This window comes from Ictalurus punctatus, chromosome 7, assembly GCF_001660625.3.
Source record: "Ictalurus punctatus breed USDA103 chromosome 7, Coco_2.0, whole genome shotgun sequence".
NCBI lineage: Eukaryota > Metazoa > Chordata > Actinopteri > Siluriformes > Ictaluridae > Ictalurus > Ictalurus punctatus.
In genome coordinates this window covers 29,885,100-29,907,599 of record NC_030422.2, presented here as the reverse complement: position 1 = coordinate 29,907,599, position 22,500 = coordinate 29,885,100, and the positions used below count along the sequence as shown (strand labels likewise).

General features: G+C 42.3%; 1 protein-coding gene across 1 annotated transcript in view; it reads right to left on the bottom strand.

Annotated features, from left to right (window-relative positions):
- Positions 1–22,500, bottom strand: part of adcy1b (adenylate cyclase 1b) — a gene marked incomplete at its 3' end in the record, with an annotated part of 89,316 nt that overhangs the window by 47,918 nt on the left and 18,898 nt on the right. The window contains exon 4 of the mRNA XM_053681843.1: positions 17,291–17,402. Coding sequence (XP_053537818.1) covers positions 17,291–17,402 — 112 coding nt within the window. The remainder of the gene's footprint in view (positions 1–17,290; positions 17,403–22,500) is intronic.

Sequence of the window (22,500 nt, the reverse complement as noted above, 5' to 3'; positions counted from 1 at the left end):
TAACAGATAAGCGCTTGAGGATGGATGGATGGATGGACTCAGAGCCTATATTTAGCACTACTCTGAGAAAAAAAAATGGCCAAATCATCAGCATACATAAGATGATTGATTAAGATCTTACCAAGCATTCATCCAGTCTTACAGTCACGTAATCGTTCTGACAATTCATTCATATAGACATTAAATAGGGCTGGTGAGAGTAGATGTCCCTGCAGCGCTCCATTACCTACTCCAAAAGGAGCTGAGACACTATTATGTCATTTTATTGTCGTACTCTGAATATACCAGAATTCTTCGTATGCTGTTAGGCACACCCCTTTGTCTTAGTTTACCGCACTACTTTTGATGATAGAGTTAATCAGAAGCCTTAGAGGCGTCAATAAAGCCAGAGTCAAAATAACACAAATCAGCACTATGCCGTGCCTTAAAGCCAAATTGGTTATCTGTGGTACCAAGATATACTCCTAATCGATCTAATAAAATTCTTTCCAAAACTTTTGATAACACACTAGCTAGCGGAAACCTAACCCTATAGTTATCCAAACTTCCCACCTTGCCAGCGTTATCCTTGATAACAGGCAACAAGGCTACCGACAACATAAACTCTAGCAGCAGCCCATGTATTATCAAGCCAGTAAAGCAAACGGCAAGAAGAACCGCAACCCTAGGGCTGGCAAACTTGAAATGTTCAGCAGTAATTTGATCCAAGCTACTGGCTTTCCTATGTGAGAGCTGGAAACCTTTTCTACTTCATAAGGTTCACTCGTTACACAATTAAACGAGGCAAAATAATGTCGTCTCCACTGTCCGACTGTATTCTCGGCTCCAGAGACACCCTCTATAGAGCATGGCGATATCACATCGTTCCTATCTGATGCTCTTACACCCGTCCAGAAATCTGTTTTCTACCATCGAGTCTGCTCTCAACATTCGCTCATGCTCACGGACATATCGAACTGCATATTTATACCTAGCATTAGATACTTTACTTATGTTCCAGTCGAGTCCACTGTCTGGGCCTACCGTGTACGTTCCATGCCTTAAATGCTTCCTTATTTCCAGTATGGCATCCAGACACATACGTTTTCCACCCTGGCTTACTATTATACTTCTTATCAGTGCGTATAAAATATGGTCTACGAGCCTGATACACCGCTCCCGCGACATCATCATACGTTTACGGCATTTGGAAGACGCCCTTGTCCAGAGCGACTTACATTTATCTCATTTATACATCTGAGCAGTTGAGGGTTAAGAGCCTTGCTCAAGGGGCCAGTGGTGGTAGCTTGGTGGTGCTGGGATTTGATTTGCATTGGATTGTAGAGTAGAATGAGCATCAGCAGTACTAATACAGCGGTCAAGCCACAAGGTTGTACACCAGGCTTCACTTATGTAAGTATGACTATCCATAGGTACATGTAATTGATTGGATAATGCAGCATCGAAGATTTATCTGTAAGATCCGCATTCACATCCCCAACCACAAATACACTTGCAAACTGATTACCGAGCTAGCTAATAAATGCAAGTCTGTTTAAATATTCATCCTCATTTTGTTGACGTTCATAAGGAGTATATACATTACGAATAACGAACTCTTTGTTGTTACATTTTACCCATACAGCAAAACACCAATCAACGTCAACCCTGATGATGTTTATCACCGAGGCCAGCTTTTTTATGCCACGGTCGCCACTCCTCCCGCTATCCGACCTCTCACTACACCCATAGTAAGATCGGTTGTGGACGTGCCATCCCCGTGAAAGTTCTCATTAAAAGAGTTCAATTTTCTCACGTCCTGTTTAGATTAAAACACAAAGATGCAAACGCAAGATATCACAGTTTTGTAGCAGATTATCACCCACTACGCGTCGCGCTCGATCCCCTGCACTGTTGCCAACGCGCAGCCCCCCGGAAGTTATAGGATATGACACGCATAGATAGTTCAAATGCCCTTAGCGGGCCATCGGTCCCTCCGTCATAAATGCACCAGATGTTGCGGAGGCTGTATTAACCCCCAAACGCTCTGGCTTTGCGTGGCTCATAATGTCGGCACACGACAGAAGTACAGCAGTACGTCTCAGCCACATTATTGCACTCAGCGGTCACAATGAGTTAAACGAGCTGTATCTATTGTTCGCAGTGACACCGCGTTGGCAATTCACATCACGTCCGATCTTTTCTTTAAGATAGTTGGACAGTGTTGGAGCATCAAGGTCTGGAGAGAATTTGGTAGCACTTATATTCCCTCATGCCCCGGTATCAATAACAGGCTTAGACTTCTTAGGTTTAGCTTTATGACCTCGCTAATTTATCAGAGGGGTTTGGCCATCCACCAGGGGGAATCCTGCTGCGTCTGCCATGTTTCACAACGAGGCTCCATTCTGATGATGCCACGGAAGTCATGTCAACGGGTTCCTCGATCGCCGCCGACGCCGCACTACCCATAGTCGCCTCCAGTCTCCAGGAGTCACACGTACTTGATGCGACCATTTGATCTTGACTCATCGTTTTTATTTTAACCGAGAGCAAATTAAGAAACTCGTCCTCAACAAATATTTTATCATCTACAGTCTCATACATCGTAGGTTTTATTTGAGGTAGATTAAGCCCGGAAGCAGCTGAGCCAGCTTTTCTTTCTAAAGTGTGCCGCTCCACGTTCCAATTCTAAGTCTGTTTACGTCACTTCAAGCAGCCAGTCCAGCTACTAAATAGATCTCTAAGCTACACTGATATCAGCCAGATTTTTTTCAAATCTGCGGTGTGAATTCCAGACTCCTGACTCTCCCTGCTTTAGAAATTTCACCTGTCTGAACTCACAGATGAGTGGAATCAGGTGCGCTATAGCAGAGAAACCACTCGAGTGTTCCGGGCATACTTTAACGGCACACCGAGGCTGGAAGTGAGCTGGTCAAGTGCGACCATGAGCAGCGTCTGTGCCTTCTGCTGTTTAGTCACACTCCAGGCGTCTGTACAATTCGAAGCCTTCAAATCTCAACACTGAAACGAGAGAAAAATGGAGACGCACGGCGGAGAGAACACATTTCATACTGCCTGGCACACAATACAATCGTTTACTGACAATTTGATCATTTTTAACAAGAAGTACACCGTCATAAATTTTTTTTTTTTTAAATAAGCACAGGGTAGAGAACAATGTGAGCGTAAACACTCTTATCAAGGCAGTGATAAGTTCATGATATGTGTTTTACGTGTTTTTTTATATCATTGAGCTTTAAATTAAATGTTGTAAATGTTGCCTAAGCACCGGAAAAGACTGGAAATGCGCATAACTAATAACAATAACACATTTACATTCACGTGCATTTGGTAGATGATTTGCTCCAAAATGGCCACCAAGTTAACTCCAGTTCGTGTGTTGGGAAAACGAGTCGGATATATAGCTTGTTTTGTCCAATCTTTTTCCAGCCAATAATATACTTTAACGTTAACAAAATACAGACTTCACCAAAACAGCATGGAGATTATTTTTATTTAGGCTACTTTCCAACCGTACCAAAGATCAAACGTTAGCATGAACAGAGAACAGCGGAGTGAAGAGACGATGACTCGAAGGCTGGTGGTTAAACTCCGTGAGTTGACTTTTACCTCAGGAGACGAGACAGCGACTGATGAGGACCATGTTTATAACCAAATTAAGAACTCATTTCCCATTGGTATAGTTTGTTTTCGTTTTTTTTTTTTTTTTTTTAAGAGTTTCTCAGTAATGTTGTTTTTCCATCAGCGGATTAGGTTCGAAATGTAGAGATAGAAAAATTTTACATCTTTAAATTTGATTTTCTCCCTTTTTTTTTTTCTTTTTTTTTCACCTGAATGTAAAACGGTAGAACTTTCCAAGCATTTAGCTGTTTGCGGAGAATTATTCCAGTAACTGAATAGAAAGAAATGTAAGATAGTAGTAGAACAAACAGAGGAAGTGAAAGCTAAACATTAGAAGAAAAAAAAACGTGCCTTTCGTATACCCATAGACATTTATACGAGCATGTAACCAAAACATCAAAAGGAAAACTCTTAACAGTAATCTAACCGACCATACAGGGAAAACAGTCCAAACTAGAAGAAGCACCGGGCTCTAAGTGTGTGTGTGCGTTAGTCACAGAAGTACAAGCAGCCATTAATCTCAATTACACCCCGCATTACAGATTACAGTGACAGAGAGAGAGAGGAGACACAAACGCACATGTAGACATGTCCGTATCTAGCTACGATGCTAGCCGAATTAGCCTGCTAGCTGCAGTAGAGTTAGCTGAATGGGCTAGGCAACAAGCTCTTTACTCTTTAATAACATAGTACGATAAAGCGCAACTGTTGTATTGATGGCGTGGTGTCATGTGGCGTAATTCAGAAACGAACATATAAGTTAGGCGAAATATTCAACTAAAAAAAATAAACAACTGGAGCAAATTCAGCATTAAGTGGAAAAAAAAATGAGTATGCAAATCATTTTTTAAAAAAAAGGGGCAGTAATTAATATAATTAATTCATTAGTCGTTTGCATCTAAATACATTTCACGCCGCCTTTAAAAAAGGTAATCCACCGAGGGAGTCTTGTCCGTGTATTATTAAGTGCTTTTTAGCTTCCTAAACCCGAGCTGGAAGCAGGAAATGACACTAAATGGGTTTACACTTTGTGCTAGTGTGAGCACAGATGCAGCGGGGCTTCTCTCAATCAGCAATCAACAAACACTATGGACCGAAACAAAGCTCTCCAAATTGAATTACTCTGTATAAACATCTCCTCGCGCCACAAGATACGGATAGAATGAGTAAATATTTATCATTTAGTCCTCGATTCTGATTAATCAGAACGTGTCGATTCATTCGGTTAATTAATCAAAGCAGAGGAGCCAGTTTTTATTAACACATTACTTCTAATATATTATTTTCTGTAGTTTCAACTCACGGGGACGCTGGGGATGCTGGGGACGCTGCGGACGCTGGACGTTCCGTATAACCCGAAGCTAATAATGAACAGAATTAAAAACGCGCTGTAGTTTTTAACAAAGTAAAATATGTCATCGTTTACATGGTGTTATGGGAAGTTTACCGTAAGGCGATATTGATTTAACATTTACGGAAGGAGTCTCCAGTACCAGTCAGAGGTAAAGCCACGGGAAGGTGTACGGATGGAGGAAGTCGTGCTTCCCTGTTTCTCTACGACAACCTGCATTTTCTTTCTGGTTAACTTCGAGAGAACGCGAGAGAATGACCGTATATATCTCCTATGATGCAAGTGAGAACAGGAGCTAACTCGTTTCACGGACAGTCCACAACGTTACGGGTAGCTATAAACAGATAAAAACAGCAACTCGTCCTTGTTTAATAAATAAGAATAATAATGATTGGCAATTTGCTGCGGTATAAGAGTTCGCTATGGTATAAGAGTTTGAAAAAGTCAACACATATTGCCCCTTTTAATGTGATACATGTAGTGGTGGTTAGTTAAATATTCCTTCAGCGTTGATTTAGATTAGCGCATGTCAGTGTTACTGGTAGTAGCAGTAGCACTAGTAGAAGCTGAATGGCTAATCCGAAACAACAACGCTAACCAATCGCGGAAAAGTTCTCGGCCTTGTGCCGAAGCACCTCCAACGTACACGAGAGTGAAACGCTCCCATGCTGCATGCACAGAAATGATTCCCAAGTGGTTGGGTGCGGATGCTAATCACATCAAAAAGGAGTCAGTGTATTAGCATGGTGGAGGTGGGCAACTTCTGAGGGATATGTTTAGCTCATTATGCGAAAGAGAGAGGAAGCAAGCGACAGAGTATTGACTGGAAAGTGACAGAGAAGACATAATTACCCAGAGGATGAGTAATTATGACCCGGGAGCCAAACACAGCTCTAAAGATGGAAAGAAACTGGGCAAAATTGTGATGTATGAAACAACCATCCGTCTTCTGTTCTGCTTATCCTACACAGGCTTGTGGGGAGCCTGGAGCCTATCCCAGCAAACTTGCCCCTGAGCAGGGTGCCAACCAATCACAGGACACACAGGCACACACAGTGGACAACTTGGAAATGCCAGTCAGATGACAATGCATGGCTTTGAACTGGGGGAGGAAACCGGTCTACCCGGAGGAAATCCCCGAAGCATAGAGAGAACATGCAGACTCCACACACACAGGATCGAGGTAGGATTCAAACCCCTAACCCCAGAGGTCTGAGAAAAACGTGCTAAAAATGGACCTTCAATATACTTATCTGTATAATGCTTTTAACAATGGACATTGTGACCTTCTATCCCCAAACCCATGTACTAACTAATCACCTCATGCACTAGTACCCCTTTTTATGCCAAGATATAAAAGAGTCTCAGACATAAAGGATGTGCTCAGGTTACTACCTCCATCAACTCACGCTATCTCTGCCATCTTTTCCACATTAAGTCTCAGGCTTTTCTGCGCTGTTCATTAAGTAGTGAAAGTTAGGAAACGCAAGCTGAGACTTTCTTTAGTGTTCTCCAACGCTAACGCCTCATTTGGGAACTGATGCAATAGCACCACAGCTGCCTTAATATGAGCCGAGACAGCAGGATGAATGGACATGTTCTGTGTGTTTCATTATCAAAACAATGGAGGGTTGTCTTGCTCCAGGATCCAGTACGTAACTCATCAAACCAATTGTACTCTGGCCACAGATCATCGGATTACAAATATTAATCTTTGCCAGAGAAGCTTCCATCGTATGTCCTGTTTTGTGTTTGTTTGTTTTTTTCGCATATATGCTTCCTGTTTACTTTACTGCCTTACAAGAACCCACACCTCTGGTGATTTTTTTACCATCCGCTTCTTATTATTATCCTCTTATTATCGGATTCCCATTACCTTGTGTATTACTAGTACCTTTGTGGTATAACAGTTCCAGGCTTCCTCTGATTTGAGACTTTGAGAAATCCGGTAATTACATTTACAGTGCATCATTCGCCAGACACCCTTATATAGAGTGGCTTACAAAACGGTCTAGGGATACCATAAAACCGAAGGCCTGTTCCTGTCCGAGGAGCGTCGGTATGAGAGGTAGTACAGGAAAGAACACTGTGCATGCATCCAGTTTTTTTCTTTCTTTTAAATTGAATGTAGATTAGGTGTGAAAGGAGAAGACGAGTTGTGTGTCATCAGAATAGCAGTAGTATGAAAGGATGTGAGGATGTAAGGATACGGTCTCACACCCATAAGGATATAAGAGGGTATAGATAGCGGAGGGAAAGAGGATCTAGCACAGGCTTGTCGGACTCCAGCAGTGAGTCTGCATGGAGCAGATGTAGATCTGTTCTATGTCACTTTTATCACCAACACTCCAGTCAGGAAGCAATCCACTTCCATCCTTGGACACTATTTACAAGCGTTATAAAGATGGACAGTCGTAGGACTGACCATGTGTAAGGCTACTGAGAGGTCAAGGACTAATAGCAATGATAATTTGGCTGGTCTAGTAGCATGGAGCTTATAAGTAACAGCCACAAGGACAATTTCTGTGGCGTGTGCCACCTTGAAGACAGACTGATTAGTATCATTCTGAGTGTGAAACAGATTGAAACTGATTGAAATTTCCGGTAGAAAGGGGAAAAGTGAGCAGTAGGTTGTTGCTAATGTCTTGCTGTCTTGAAGGCAGTCGGGACATGACCAGATGTTTTGGCACCAGTCACAATGAAAGTGTCGAAGGGGGAGGAAGTCTTGAGAGATAGTTTGCTGCACTGTGGATGTAATCTGGTAATGGCACAGGAGGCAAATTGGGTAATGACACAAGGGATGACTGTTCAGGAAAGAAAATATAATATAAGAATAACGATCAAAAGAGAGATAGAGATAATGGGAACAAGCAAGCAATCAAGAAGGACAGGATCGAGGCAGTGACACACAGAAAAACAAAGGAAAAAGAGCAAGAAAATGTGAGCCTGAGAAAGATGAGGGCTGAGAAAGAGTGTGTAAGAACGAGAGTGGGCTTTGCTTGGCAGAGATGAAGATGTGATTAGGAGGACCGCGTGTTCCTGGCACACTTTCTCGAGCCTGTCCTCATCAACCAGGTGGCCTGCATCTTGCCCACACACTTTTCCACGCTCTCGCCAGCCATGTGTGACTGACTGGACACACAAGTTTGTCTAGAGATATCCAGATAACAAAAACAAGACTAACTAGATTACTGCCTAGTATCAACCTCTATAATAAATGCCTCGAGCCGGTCCAGTGGAACCTCGAGGTCTTCTTATCTTTTTCTGAGTCCTCGAGCAGTAAAAAGGTAGACTATATCGATGGTGCCGTAAGTAATGTTGTAGTTCAATCTGATCTGTCCAGAACATTTCCTGACAACCCTGCCTATAGAGTTCTGTGACAAAAAGAGTCCGCAGCGAGGATGGTGAATAAAGCTGTAAAAAGTACAAGAATAGGAAAACGGTATAGTTCAACATATACAAAATGTGTTGAGGTGCAGAAATCTGGTCGGTTTCTGTTTTAGAAACTGGGGCTGACACATTTAAGAACTCATATGAGAGTAGTCAGCCCAGAATTACCACAGATCAACTATATACAGCATGAGGTCCTTTAAGACTCGTTCTGGGCTAGAAATGGAGATACAGCCAGACCAAATGCACTCATCTTTGACCAATTATACTCCTGTTTGGCTTCATTTATGTTACTTTTAGTCATTCCTTCTCAGTAGGGCTCAATATTGTATTGCACTGCATTCGGGGATCAAGTTGCTATATATTCTGCATGAGTTACAATGTTTCAATCAAACCTTCTGTGTTTTGTGTTTGTTTTCGTTTTCAACAGATTTCCCTTATAAGGGAAATGACTTTAAATAACGTATATGGCTTGATTACTTATTTATTCAAGCAAATGTTACGAGTATGGCCAATTACCCCATGTACTGGTATAGTCCATGGACACCCACTGGAGTACGTGCGGGTCAAAAGCAAGAATGTGGTAGTTCTGGGACTTGAACTCAAGCCTTTCTAAAACCACCTTCCTGAGCTGTTCAAGTAAGTCCAAAAGGCGACGTGAGGAAGAACAGAGAAGCCATACTCTTCTGGGCGATATTAAATAGTGGCTATGTATTATAATTAGAAACCATTATAATACATATCCATATTAGAGGAAGGAAACAGTACTAAATGTGTTAAAAGGATACAGTCAGCATGAAATGTTCAGCATGAGCATACTGCGAATAGGAGTCCTGGGATAACCACAGGACAGTTTATTATAATCACAGCACAGTTGTTAGGAAGTGCAACTCTCTACCATATGCAGGTAATTTTATCCACCTCAGCAGGACAGGTGAGTCATAGGCTCAGCAGTTGTTGGAATGTGCAAGTCTCTACGGTATCCAGGTGAGATTATCCAGAGCAGCAAGAAGGTGAATCATAAGTGCAGATAGCTCAGACACAAAGAAACGGGAGCAGCAGAAGCCAGAGTAGAGCAATCAGGATCAATCAGGCTGATCCAAAGAGTACTAGGAGGCATGTTATAGTGTCACAGCAACCGACATGTCGTCAAGCAGCAGGAGTGCCCATACGGCTTGACAGGAAGTGAGAACAGGTGGCTAGGTATGATGTGTACTAGGCATCAAAAAGGGTGTATACTGTGATCAGAGTGTAAGCAGGGACTCCAGCAGGCCTAGCTATGACAGCATAATTAAAAGAGAGAGCCAGAAGGTAACATAGGTATGAGGGCACCCTGGGACATCAGTGTCCTTCCACTCCACCATCAACAAACTTGAGTGATCACATGAAAGAACATGAATAACAACATCAAAACATCCCAGTGTACCATGCATCTCTACGCCAATGAAACCCCAGCTCTGCACCTTTATCGAGGAGAAAATCTCTCTGACAAACTGCCTGACTAAATAAATATGTTTCCAGCCTAGACCGAAAGATTTCCCCAACACTAATTACAAGGTTGCTCCCTAGCTGGTGGGTTTGAAGGAGAAAAAAAAAGCTCTGCTTTAGTCCTCATTATTGTAAGTACCGATAAAGAACGTGGTCCTTGCGATCGAAGTAGAAGTGAAAGATCATAATAATTCAAAATTTCCCTCAGGTACTGCAGTGCTTTATAGATCATTAATAGTGTTTTATAATTAACGTGAAAATTTACCGGGAACCAATGTAGTGTGGATTTAAAAAAAAAAAAAGTGGGAAATATGGTCATCATTTCTAGTTCGAATAAGGACTCTTGCTGCTGCATTCTGGACCAACTGGGGCTTGTGTATGCACCTACAAGAACATCCAGACAACAAGGCATTACAACATTATAAACACAGATGTAATAAAAGCATACTTTTTTTTTTCTGCATAACGTAATGGCCCTATATTTCTCAGCTAAGCAATGTTTCTGAGATGGATTCTGAGATTATCGACATTAGTTTCAAATGAAAGACCAGAGTAAATAATCACACTAAGGTCTGCACGTGATGTAACTGAAAGACCATCAAGATTTTCTATTTAATAATAGAGCTTACGTCTAGCTGTCTATGACCAAGTAGAAGTACATCTCTCTTGTCAGAATTAAGTAGGAAGGAGTTACTTAGCATCCCGTTTCTAATGTCATTAGAACGTTTAAAACGGTCCTTTAAACAATAATGACTCTTTCATCAACATAGCAGTGGAAGCTAACAGCATATCCGTGAATAATTGTACCCAGACATAGCATATCATAGGGAAGAAGAAATGACCCTAGAACAGTGCCTTGTGGAACACCAGACCACTTTTGTATACGTTGAGAAGTCAGCACTAATATTTCCAAGCTGATAATGATCAGTGGTATGCGATAAGACCTGAGCTGTTCTAATAACTCCAAACAAAACATTTTCTAGTTTATATATAAGACTCTTGTGATCTATGGTATCAAAATCTGCAATTAGACTGAGCAACACAATCACAGCAAGGCAGCCAAAAAATTGCTCTCAGACACATAGTAGGTCATTTACTACTTTAGCCAGTGCCTTTTCAGTACTGTGACGTGACCTAAATCCTGACTGAAAGGTTTAATGTCTGTGATTCATATGCAGGTATGAGCTTAGCTTCTGCGCTACAACCTGGGATCTTAATAAAAGAAAGCTTAGAACTTGGCGTAAAGCTGGATAGTTCACATAGGTTTAGTTTTTTAAACCAATAATATATAATAGTGGCTAGATTTAGGTACATAGCCACTGCTAAGGGAGAAGGTCATTACTGTTAACGGAGGTTTGAGTGCGTCTGGTAGAATTTCTCTGAGAAAGCATGTAGGTGTCAAGTAGGTGTCAGGTGTCACAGGAAATCAATTCAATTAATTCAGTGTCGTGGATTGTTTCCATTTTTCTAAACATTCCACGTATGTAGTTATATGAATCCACAGTTAGATAATGGGTTGCCTAAGATTATATGCATTACATATATGCATAAGAATCTAGAATTATTTTTGTTGATCCAACAGCAGTCGGTGATGCTTTTTTCCACGCAGTCTGGAAGACGGCCAGTTTAGCCATTTGTATTCTGTTTGGTCTGTTTTAAAATGTGAGTCTAGTCATTAAACCAAAGTGGTAACCTTTTCCGCTTAATCGTTTTCCTTTTAAATGGGGCAGCATTATCTGCCATTAAGAGAATCATTGACTCTAAGCTATCAGTCAGTTGATCAAATTCTGTTGGGTTTCAGGGTAAACCAATCAGAGTCAATAAATCGGAGGGATTTTTTTTAATAAAGCTGGCTACAGTAGCTGGAATAATTTTACTTTTAATATGATTGTGAGAGAACTGCATATACAATATGTTGACTCAGATGTAGTGCAAATGGAAGGAAGTAGTGGTCGGAGATGATTTCCGACCAGGGCGGTGTGAGTATGTATCTATACCTTTGCCGAATGTCAGTATTAGATCAAGACTGAGCCTGCTGCAGTGAGTGGGCTCTGTTATATTTGGAGCAGCTCCCACTGAGTCTAGTAAAGGAACAACCCTGCTCTCAGAAGGTCTTGTGGATTATGAAAATGAGTCTGTGGCAACAGGGGGCGTGGCCATTCAGCCATAAGAGCATTAGTGAGGTCAGGCACTGATGTCGGGCAAGGAGGCCTGGGCCACACGCTACTCCAACACTGGTAAACCATGTCTTCATGGAGCTTGAATCCTAATGCTAAATCATACAAAGACATCCTATACAATTGTGTGTGTCTAACTTTGTGGCAACAGTTTGGGGAAGAATCACATATGGGTGTGATGGTCAGGCATTCACATAAATTTGTCCATATAGTGTATTTGATTTTTTATTTTTTTTGCCCATTATGTTAATCAAAAGGACCTCAGATGAGTTCAGTTCATACCCTAGAGTATCATAATAAAAGAGTTGGGATGCGCCATGGTCGGCCATTTACACAAGGTTGGTGTATACACTGATGGGGTTAGCCTCCTTTAGGGCACTTGGCACACTTTTGGCACATTAAAGTACATTAGTACATTACATGAAATCTGATATGTTACAATTTCATTTACAGTAAGCGCTTCATATGTAAGGGATCTAATATTCAGCAGCTTCAGATCGAAGGTGCTGACTGTGCATTCATTCGGTATGATCTGATTTCAAGTTGATTATATTACCAGAACAAACTTTCTGAGCTTTTACCTTGGAGGAACAGACACCGCTAAGCGACCGCTGTCCAAAAAACGCAAAAGCACTGCCGAGATCCCGGAGAATCGGCATATTTATCCAACGTCCTGTTCCTCAGACTCAAACAAGCCCAATTTACTCTGCCACTTAAACCTCAAGCACTTTTGTGCGGATCAGATTACAAGACCCTGCACTGATCTCGTCATCATCATCCTTGGACTGGAGCCAGATTAATTATATTATTATCAGCATGACTACAGCACTGGCTAAAGCACGTGTAATCCACCGCATTGCTGCACCCACTGTAGAAAAAAACAATTCCATTAATGTGGTGTCACCGGTTAAGCCCTGACCCTGTGCACTGAAAAAGACTAAATGCAATTAGATGTGCTTAGTTTCTCTTTGTCCTAATAGATCTATCAGGAGCTACAGGTTTGTTTGTTCTGAAATAGTACAGGCTTTCTAACAATTACCCTGCGTTCTGCTATACCAGAGCGCGTTGGATTCTCAAATCTGATTGGTCAGAGGGTGTTGATTAAAAAAAAAACATTTCTCACAGGTTTATATTAACGTGCTCATTGTAACCCTAGGTTCACACTAGCAAGTGGCAAGCTGCTCTTCCAGGGATTTGTTTTTAGCTCCGATGAGAAACAGTTGTAGCCTAAACGTATAGCCTACACGTAAGAAGTTAAACACAAATGAAATAATGCTCTAATCAGCGTCTAAAGTTGATTCGGATGTGACGCGCTAGGCTTCGTACTAGCTTCATTGTTAGATCAGCAACGCAGTTTAACTGTATTAGATACATACTGTACTCAACAGAGGCGCAAATGATCCAAGCTGTATTTTTCTCACTGTCTCTTTATACGTTGTACATGACAGGACAAGATGAAGAAAAAAAAAACCCCATAGTAATAAGTTTTCTTCCTTATTTCTGGATTCAACCGTCAATGGGAGCTAATCGCCGGTAGGAGCTAAAGTTACGAGCGGGCAGCTGAAGAAACATCAGTCCACGCGCACTATAAGCTTGATCCAAGGTATCATCATTTGGATGTGTTGCTTTACTGTGTCATATCTAATTTTGTATAGATTTGAGAAAGTCAAAATTCAAATGTCACTTCTCGACAGGAAGTCGTAGCGGTTCAGACGAGCACTTTTTTTTATTTTTATTAATCCAAATCCAGCACAAATCCAGGAGCTACCGCGAATCCACGCCAGTCTCACTCACCTGCTTATTGAACTCACTTGTTTCCTGTTAGCCCTTGTTAAATTTGATGTATTTACACCAGTTCTTTCACAATCTGTGAGGTTTTGCCAGTCCACTGTGCATTTCTGAGCATTGGGGGTTTTTTTTCTTCTTCTTTCAGCTTCTGTCCTCCATTTTCATTCTGTTTGCCTGATGTTAGACCTCTGCTTTATTGCTCATTGACCATGGGTTTGTCTGCTAATTTGGATTGTTAATAAACGGCTCGCATTGGCATCCACTTGCTTCTGCCTTGTGACCATTTGCAGGAAATTGAATGTCAGTAATCTAATTTATTACTTGTTACAATGCCTTTATTTATTTATTTAGCTAGTTAGGTTTTTTTTTTTTTTTTTTTTTTTTTGGGGGGGGGGGGGGGGGTATCCGGTTGCTATGTATCTGAATTCTCTTTGTTGCTTGCTGAATAACCTCTAGCAAAATCACAGCTTACATTTATTTTCTTCAGGAATTATAATTGCGATTTCTTCATTAGTATTCAATTCCAATACTACTTAAGTAACATACAAATCCACTTTGCTTTCTAAAATGCGATGATGGAAAACTTGTAATTAAACGACAGTCTGTTTATTGAATATTGTTCGAGTTTGGCCCCCTATCTAAATATAATGGTTGCGTCCCAGAAATTTGAAAAGGGAACGCAAACCCCATTTCAGCCCTCTTTACCTCATGTTACACCGAGAGCAGGTGCGGCTAAACATGAAAGCACTTATGCACACAACTACATACGCTTATGTGCCCTCTACACAGAAAATAAACACCCCTTCCGTCAGCTGGCGAGTCGGCGGTGTCTCCAATTTCCTCGCAAGATGACACGTGAAAATCAGAAGTAACCTTGTTACACGCCTGTAATTTAAAAGGAAATGAACAAAACCAAGCCCTTCGGGCGAGCGTAAGAAATGCATGACCTTCGGTGTAAAGAAATCATTATCTCATAAAACACAAATGAGGAAACTCTGTATGACTTAGAATTATTTCATCACTGGGTCCACACAGCCTAAATAAGTCACGGTTTTGTGGTGCTGTGTGGGTGTAGTCATAGTCGATAGTTCATCTGAGGTGTAGCAAATCTCATTTCATGCAGATTTAGAAAGCAATCATGTTGCGTCTCAAATCTGCTCAACAGAGACATGGACACATGGGGAAATTGTCACTGCCTATCGTCCCGCAAAACATTAAATAACATCGGAGGAAAACAATACTACGCATTTCTATTTTCAAAACCAAAACGGTTAGCGAAAGAGTTCGAGTGTGTGCATGCAATTAATTCTCATAAGCAGAAATGATATCGGACATGTCGGCCTTTCTTTTGGTTAGTTGTGGTCAGTGTTGTCTACAAAATGAAACATTTAAACCTTGCATTTGTTCAGAAAAGGCCTAAGAATCTCTGGGAACTAAAAACTTTTAAGTCATTGCTCCATCAGGGTATGTTCTTCAGGGTCATGGGGAACCTGGAGACTATCCCAGGGAGCATGGGGCACAAGGCAGGGTACAAATCCATCGCAGGGCACAATCACACACCCATGTATACACTACAGACATTTTGGACACACCAATCAGCCTACCATGCATGTCTTTGGACTTGGGGAGGAAACCGGAGGAAACCCCCACAGCACGGGGAGAACATGCAAACTCCACACAAACAGGGCCACGGTGGGAATCAAACCCCCGAGTCTGGAGGTGTGAGGAGAACGTGTTAACCGCTAAGCCACTGTGCGGCCTTTGAGTCATTGTTATTTCAGAGATTCATTAGACTTGCAGTATTTAATCTCTGCAAGTATTACAGAAATAGACTCATCAGATTGTTGAATCATGGTCAGGAAGTTAAAATCTTGGTATAATTCAATCAGACTTTTTTTTTTCTTGTGATGTCTAGGGTTAGGACTTCTGGAGAAGAAGGCTATTTGTGGCCGATTAAAAACAAACAATAAGGAACAGTGGAATCACCCAGACATGTTTTGAATTCTAACAAGTTTCCAAGAAAAAAATATATCATCAGAAGCTTTCTAGAAGGCTAAAATACATGACCGACTGCAAACCAGGCCAGGGAGACGGTGTTATTTCTCCGCGGGACGGAAGAGACTGTCCCACATCTGTACCCCAGGAAACATGGCAAGCGTCCTCGTTATGGCCCTGTGAGAGACAACACTCAGGGGAACTTTGAGACATTTAAGGACCTCTGGTCTGGGTATCCAGGACCCTCTTTCAAACTAAAGGGGGGGGGTGCTATGTTATGAATCTCCAGAGGGGACTATGGATGCGTCGTCGCATCACGGTCACATGACCTCCCACACATGACTCTCATCTCGGTTAACGAGCACCTGTGTATTTAAGTCACGGTTTGTACAGCACTCGAGGTCTGGCTTTGTTTGTCCTATGTTGTCACGTTATGCTCTCCCATGTCCTAAATATTGCTTTATGTTTGTTTTCCCTTGTTCACGTATGCTTAGTGCCTTGTGTGTTTGTTTCAACTCTTATTAAGCTTAGAATCTGCATGTGCATCCGTCTCCGTCTCTGCATTGGTGACACTTTTTGTCCCATTTTTTTGTTGTTGAAGCCCACAGTCTCATAGTGCCGATGCACAGCTCTAATCTCAACCTGATGTCCTGTCAAACTTTCTGGGAATCTTTATAATAAAAAAAGTTGCATCCCAAACCACTGGCTTTGATTGATATTCAGCCAGTGAACTTCAGTGATGAAAGTGTTTGGTCCTTAATATGGTCAACTACTTAACGAATGATTGTCTTGCCTGATGGATTGACAGGATGCTATGGAGGGGAAGGAGTCCAGTTTGCACCAGGAAACACCTGGGGTCACTCAGGGATTAGTGCTTGGCACCCTGGGGTCACTCATGGATCAGTGCTGGGAACCTGATTTGCAGCAGGAAACACCTGGGGTTCCCTGGGGATGAGTGCTTGGCCCCCTAGAGTCACCCAGGAATCAGTGCTTGGCCCCCTGAGGTCACCCACAGAATAGTATTTGGCACTCTTTTCTTCTCACTGTATCCAGTTATTTACTCAGACAACCTCTCGTGACGTTGCTATGTAGATGACCTCCAACTCCTCATCAGATATGTGATTTTTTTTTTTTTTCCGTAAGGGACGATCTATGCCAAGGCACACTGAAGCTTCTCTGGTGATTCAGTTGCCCAATTCCTTACTAAGCCACTCTACATGAGCTCTGTATATAATATAAAAGATATTTGTATTGCTGTTTATTATTATTTCGGCACCTGAGATGCACCACCACGGAACCTAACATGGCTTTTCCACTTCTGCTATATGGTTTATTACAAAACTCGGCAGAATTTTCTCCCACTCTCTGTTAAACTTTTATCTTTTTTTTTTTTTTTTTGGCTCTATCTATCCTGCTGTCACTCTCGCCCATCGAGGTGTTAAGCTGCCATGGTGTGAGAGCAAGGTGTGTAATGACTCACTGTGGCGAGCTCGTCGAACTTTCCAAAGAGCTCGTTGAGCAGCTTCACCAACTCCTGCGCCGTGCACTGTGACGCCAGGCTGGTGAAGCCCACGATGTCCGCAAACAGGATGCTGCAGGGACGAAGAGAGAGAGAAAAGGAGGTTTAGGTTCCGGAGCATCGATGCTTGATGTTTAACTCACAAGATCATCAAGTTCTTATTAAATCGACTGGAACGATGGAGACGATGTAGATTGTAACTGGACGACACAGCATTATTGTGCCTAGTGTGAGAAATTTGAAAGGTCTTCAACAAAAGCTATGTTTAGTGGAGCAGATTGCAGTCTGATCGTTTCCTCTGTTACAGGAATTATATATATTTTTTTGTACATTTATTCATTTCATAAATGTTTCCTAAAGTCATTTCGCCAGAACACTAAACATTATTCAAAAGCTTTATTTCTTTCACGTCGATTGTATTAAGTCACGTAAATGGCTTTTAAATCTCTCTAAATGCTATAGCGCCCTCATACATCTCCGAACGCCGGATACACTCGGCTCCAAAACGTGATTTAAGATCATCTAGTGTTTGCCTTCTCCGTATTTCATGTATGAATCTTAAAAAGAGGTGAAGCTGCGTTTTTCGTTTTCGTGCACCAAACATTTGGAGCGCATTAGCATTAAAACTATTAGTATTTTACTATTACTATTACTATTACTCCATCTACCAGTCATTTAAAAGAATAAAAAAAATAAACAAATTCACTTTAGCATTTACTTTTACATTACTTTTCACATTAGTGTTTTTATTCTTGCTTTATATCATTTTTATTATTATTATTATTATTATTATTATATACTAGTACAGATTTTCGTTTTTCAGTCGGTGCTATTATTTTACGGCGTTTTTATTATTCGACCCGATAAAGATTATTTACTATGCTGAAGGAAAACAAAAATGAATATGTGTACACTACAGGAAAGGGCTCTGTATGACAGTAATCTGTAATCTGTATGACAGTAAATCTATATGACATTAATCTGGGGTCATCCTGGGTGTTTGGATGCTCGCCCACGCTCACGTGTTCACTCAGGTTTGGTGATGGTAGGTGGGATGCTGATATCCCAGAGTCCCCATACACCCATCCCCCATTGTTGTACCTTCTGGATCTCAGAAGTCCCAATATACACCCATTTAAACCACTGTAGATTAAGCCATTAGCTAATAATCTGTTGTCTCGCTGGGTCCAGATGCCAGATCTGCCCGATTCATTCTCCTGCTTTATTTCTGCTCGGAGCTCAGGGATTGTCACCTCTGGAATGTCCATTAGGGATTTAAATCTACATCCAGAGTTCGGTAAAGCTGATCTCTAAAGCAGAAGTGGTGTACAAACAAAACGGGGGGAAACCTGGAGCCTATCCCAGGGAGCATGGGGCACAAGGCGGGGTACACCCTGGACAGGGTGCCGATCCATCGCAGCACACAATCACACACACACTCACACACCCATTCATACACTACGGACACTTTAGACACGCCGATCAGAAAAGGAAAAGCGGTATAGAAGATGGATGGATGAATGGGATTGTTACAGTAACTCTGCTTCATCAGTCATTGATTATTTTACACAACACCAAGTGTTCTATTCCTCGCTTAATAATAATAATAAGAAGAAGAAGAACAATGCAGAACACAGACAAGGATGCAGTCATGTTATTTGACTGTTTGAACGCCGCTCAGGTAACGTTCAAAGCTCGGCAGTTTAACAGCGCACTTAAGAATGAAGAGCTCCTGGCGAAGACAGTGTGATTAGCTGGAGAATACACAAGAACATCACACCTTTTGGTCACAGTTGCAGCAAAAAAACATGCTGAGCAACTTGTCACAAACAGATATGGTCCTTTGGGGAAATGTGCGTGTGAGTGTATGAGTTGCTCTTGTAATTGTAGCAGGATATGTTTCTGAATAAAATCTCTTTTATTGAAATGTATCTTTAGTAACCGGAAGCATGTAGGCACCATGCACACGCACTTTCACAAACTCGTTCACACCTGGGGCTGATTTTAGCCAGGCCACCTGCCGGCATGCTTTCGGGAGGTGGGAGGAAACCGGAGAACCCAGAGGAACCCCAGATGGAGACGTGGGAGAACGTGTGAAGCTCAGGATCGGACCGGTGACTGTAGAGCTGTGAGGCGTCCAGACAACCCGCTGGAATTCAGTGGCGTTCTTTATTGTTCGTTTTTCTAAAGATCAGCATGAGATCGCTGTGGATGGTGCCGCACGGACACCCTAAAGATGGCTGTGGATGCTCTTCCTTGGATAGACTAAACACTAAAGACTAAAACGCTTGCTCAAGTCAAGAGGAATGATTTATAATCTTACCATCCCAGATGAGGATGGGTTCTCTTTTGAGTCGGGTTCCTCTCAAGATTTCGTCCTCGTGTCGTCTCAGGGAGTTTTTCCTCACCACCGTTGCCTCAAGCTTGCTCGTTAGGGATCAATTTAAATGTCAAATTTATATCCGGATTTCTGTAAAACCGCTTTGTGACTATGTCCATTGTTATTATCACCATCCATGCATTTTCTGTACTACATATCCTCCACGGGACACAAGGCAGGGGACACCCAGTGGTGGCCCAGTGGTGGCCCAATGGTGGCCCAATGGTGGCCCAATGGTGGCCCAGTAGTGGCCCAGTGGTGGCCCAGTGGTGGCCCAGTGGTGGCCCAATGGTGGCCCAATGGTGGCCCAATGGTGGCCCAGTGGTGGCCCAGTGGTGGCCCAGTGGTGGCCCAATGGTGGCCCAATGGTGGCCCAATGGTGGCCCAATGGTGGCCCAATGGTGGCCCAATGGTGGCCCAATGGTGGCCCAATGGTGGCCCAATGGTGGCCCAATGGTGGCCCAATGGTGGCTGGCTCTGGGTTACTGATCAGAAGGTCAGGAGTTCAAGCCCCAGCACTGCCAAGCTACCACTGTTGGGCCCTTGGGTAAGACCCTAACCCTCAGTTGCTCAGATGTATAAATGAGATAAATATAAGCCGCTCTGGATGAGGGTGTCTGCCGAATGCCATAAATGTAAATGTTTATAGAACACTTACTGGATGTGTTTCAATTTGGTTTTAATTGAGCAAACATTGTGTTCATTTTTCCTCTTATTTATTTATTTACTGTGTGTTTGTGTGTGTGATGATTTCAACATAAACACGTCTAAATCAAGGCTTGAATGATGTATAAATGACTCCCGCTTTACCTTAAGCGGTGCTCGTCCAGCTCAAAGACCTGGTGCTAAAAATCTCTCGAACTAAGTGAAATAAGAGAAACAAAGAGTGACAACTGTTATCTACCTCAGAAGGTAAAATAAAAGAGTTGCGTGGCATGTAGCCGGACCTCGGTGCCGTCCGCTTTGTGCATGGGTGACTGTGAAGTGATGTGGCATTAAAAGCGGTAGCCGAGAGGAGTGTCCAGATGCCGTCTGGTCCGTGTGTGGGCTGCTTGTTTGAGCGGTGTAACAGAACACCGCATCTTTAGAGGATCCGCTAAATGCCACTCTGTCATAACACAGATGTCACCATGATTGGGCTCTATAAATTCAATTTGCTGCGAATATTTTAATTGGACGGCCATCTGTGACAACATGAAGAGGGATAACTTTCCTCTTTCCTAAAGTGTGTGTGTGTGTGTGTGTGTGTGTGTGTGTGTGTGTTTACAGTTTTTCATTTTATTTTAGAATTATCCGTTGTTTATCCATATATTTGATGTAAAAAAAAAAGTCCTATTATCACTTACGTTCGAGTAGCTATAAACACTATTCCAAAAAATCAGACGCGCTTGCCCTAATACGTAATGACACGTTTCTATGGTAACAGCTCATTCACAGCGACGTGTATGGCGGACGCTCCACGTCAAAGTGTTTGCAATTTCAGATTTTGTGACGCTTATTTAACGTTTATGGGAGGAGTCAAGTGTCAAGTGTCGGAGCATGATAACGTGATAAGCCGCGTTTTTCTTTTTTTTTCTTTGTTTGTTTTTTTACGTCTCGTTTTTCGTTTTGTTTTCAAAACAAACAAACAAATGTTATTTTTCTCTTCAAGAGCGATTTGAAAAAGCTTCAAATAAAACTTAGCCAGGATTCATCGCTTCCTGCTTCGCCATATAGTCGCTATTAGAACGTTTTCGAAGACCCGCGCGGCTGTGTGACAGTATTCACGTTTACATACAGCATTCGGTAGACGCCCTCATCCAGCGCGACTTACGTTCATCTCATTTAAACAGCTGAGCTTTTGAGGGTTAAGGGCCTCGCTCAAGGGCCCAGCAGTGACAACTCGGCAGTCCTGGGAACACACCTTGCTGAACTGATTAAAGGGCTGACGGGTGTACGTGATTTACTGATTTATCTACCAGCTGAGTAAACGTGAATGCAGTCCGGTAGTAGTCACTAATCGATAATCCCTGTACAGATTTAACATAAGCGACATGTTTGCCGGCATTCTGCCACAGAAGCGCTCTGTCGCGCTGGCACGCCACATCATTCCGCCAGCTCGTTTGCACCTGTGGCCCTTGACATTTATTGAGCGTAAGTGGGAAAATGTATCTGTCGATCATGCAAACAACCCTCCCATAATGCACTGCAGCCATGCATCGCAAACAGAGACGGCTCTATACCCGGAGAGGCGTTCAGACTCTATTCACCTCTATTACTGCCACAAACAAGCACCAGATTCCATCGAAACAGCCTCGGCCAGGACGCTCCAGCCCTCCGCCGTGCCTTCATTTCCTGCACAAGACCTTGTCACTGTTTCATCCATCAATCTCTGTGTGTGTGCGTGAGAATGTAGACGCACGTGTGTGTGTGTGTGTGTGTGTGAGAGAGAGAGAGAGACAACAAGCTGGAGGACAGCTTCCCAATTATGCTAATGCGAAAGCTTAGCGCTAACCAGCACAGCGTGAGGGGAATAGGACAAGCGGCTCTTCTGATGGAAAACACACACACACACGCGCAGGCGCGCACACACACACACACGCACGCGCACACTGATCTGGAGTCAAGGTTGCCGTGAATATAAAGTACATCCATAAAAGCGAATATATACATATACAAATATACACTCTGCTCCAAAAGTATTGGCACCCTTGTCACATAACTGCAAATATCTAATCTAACCTGTAAAATTCCATATATATATATATATACTATATACTCATTGGCCACTTTATTAGGAACTCGTTCATGT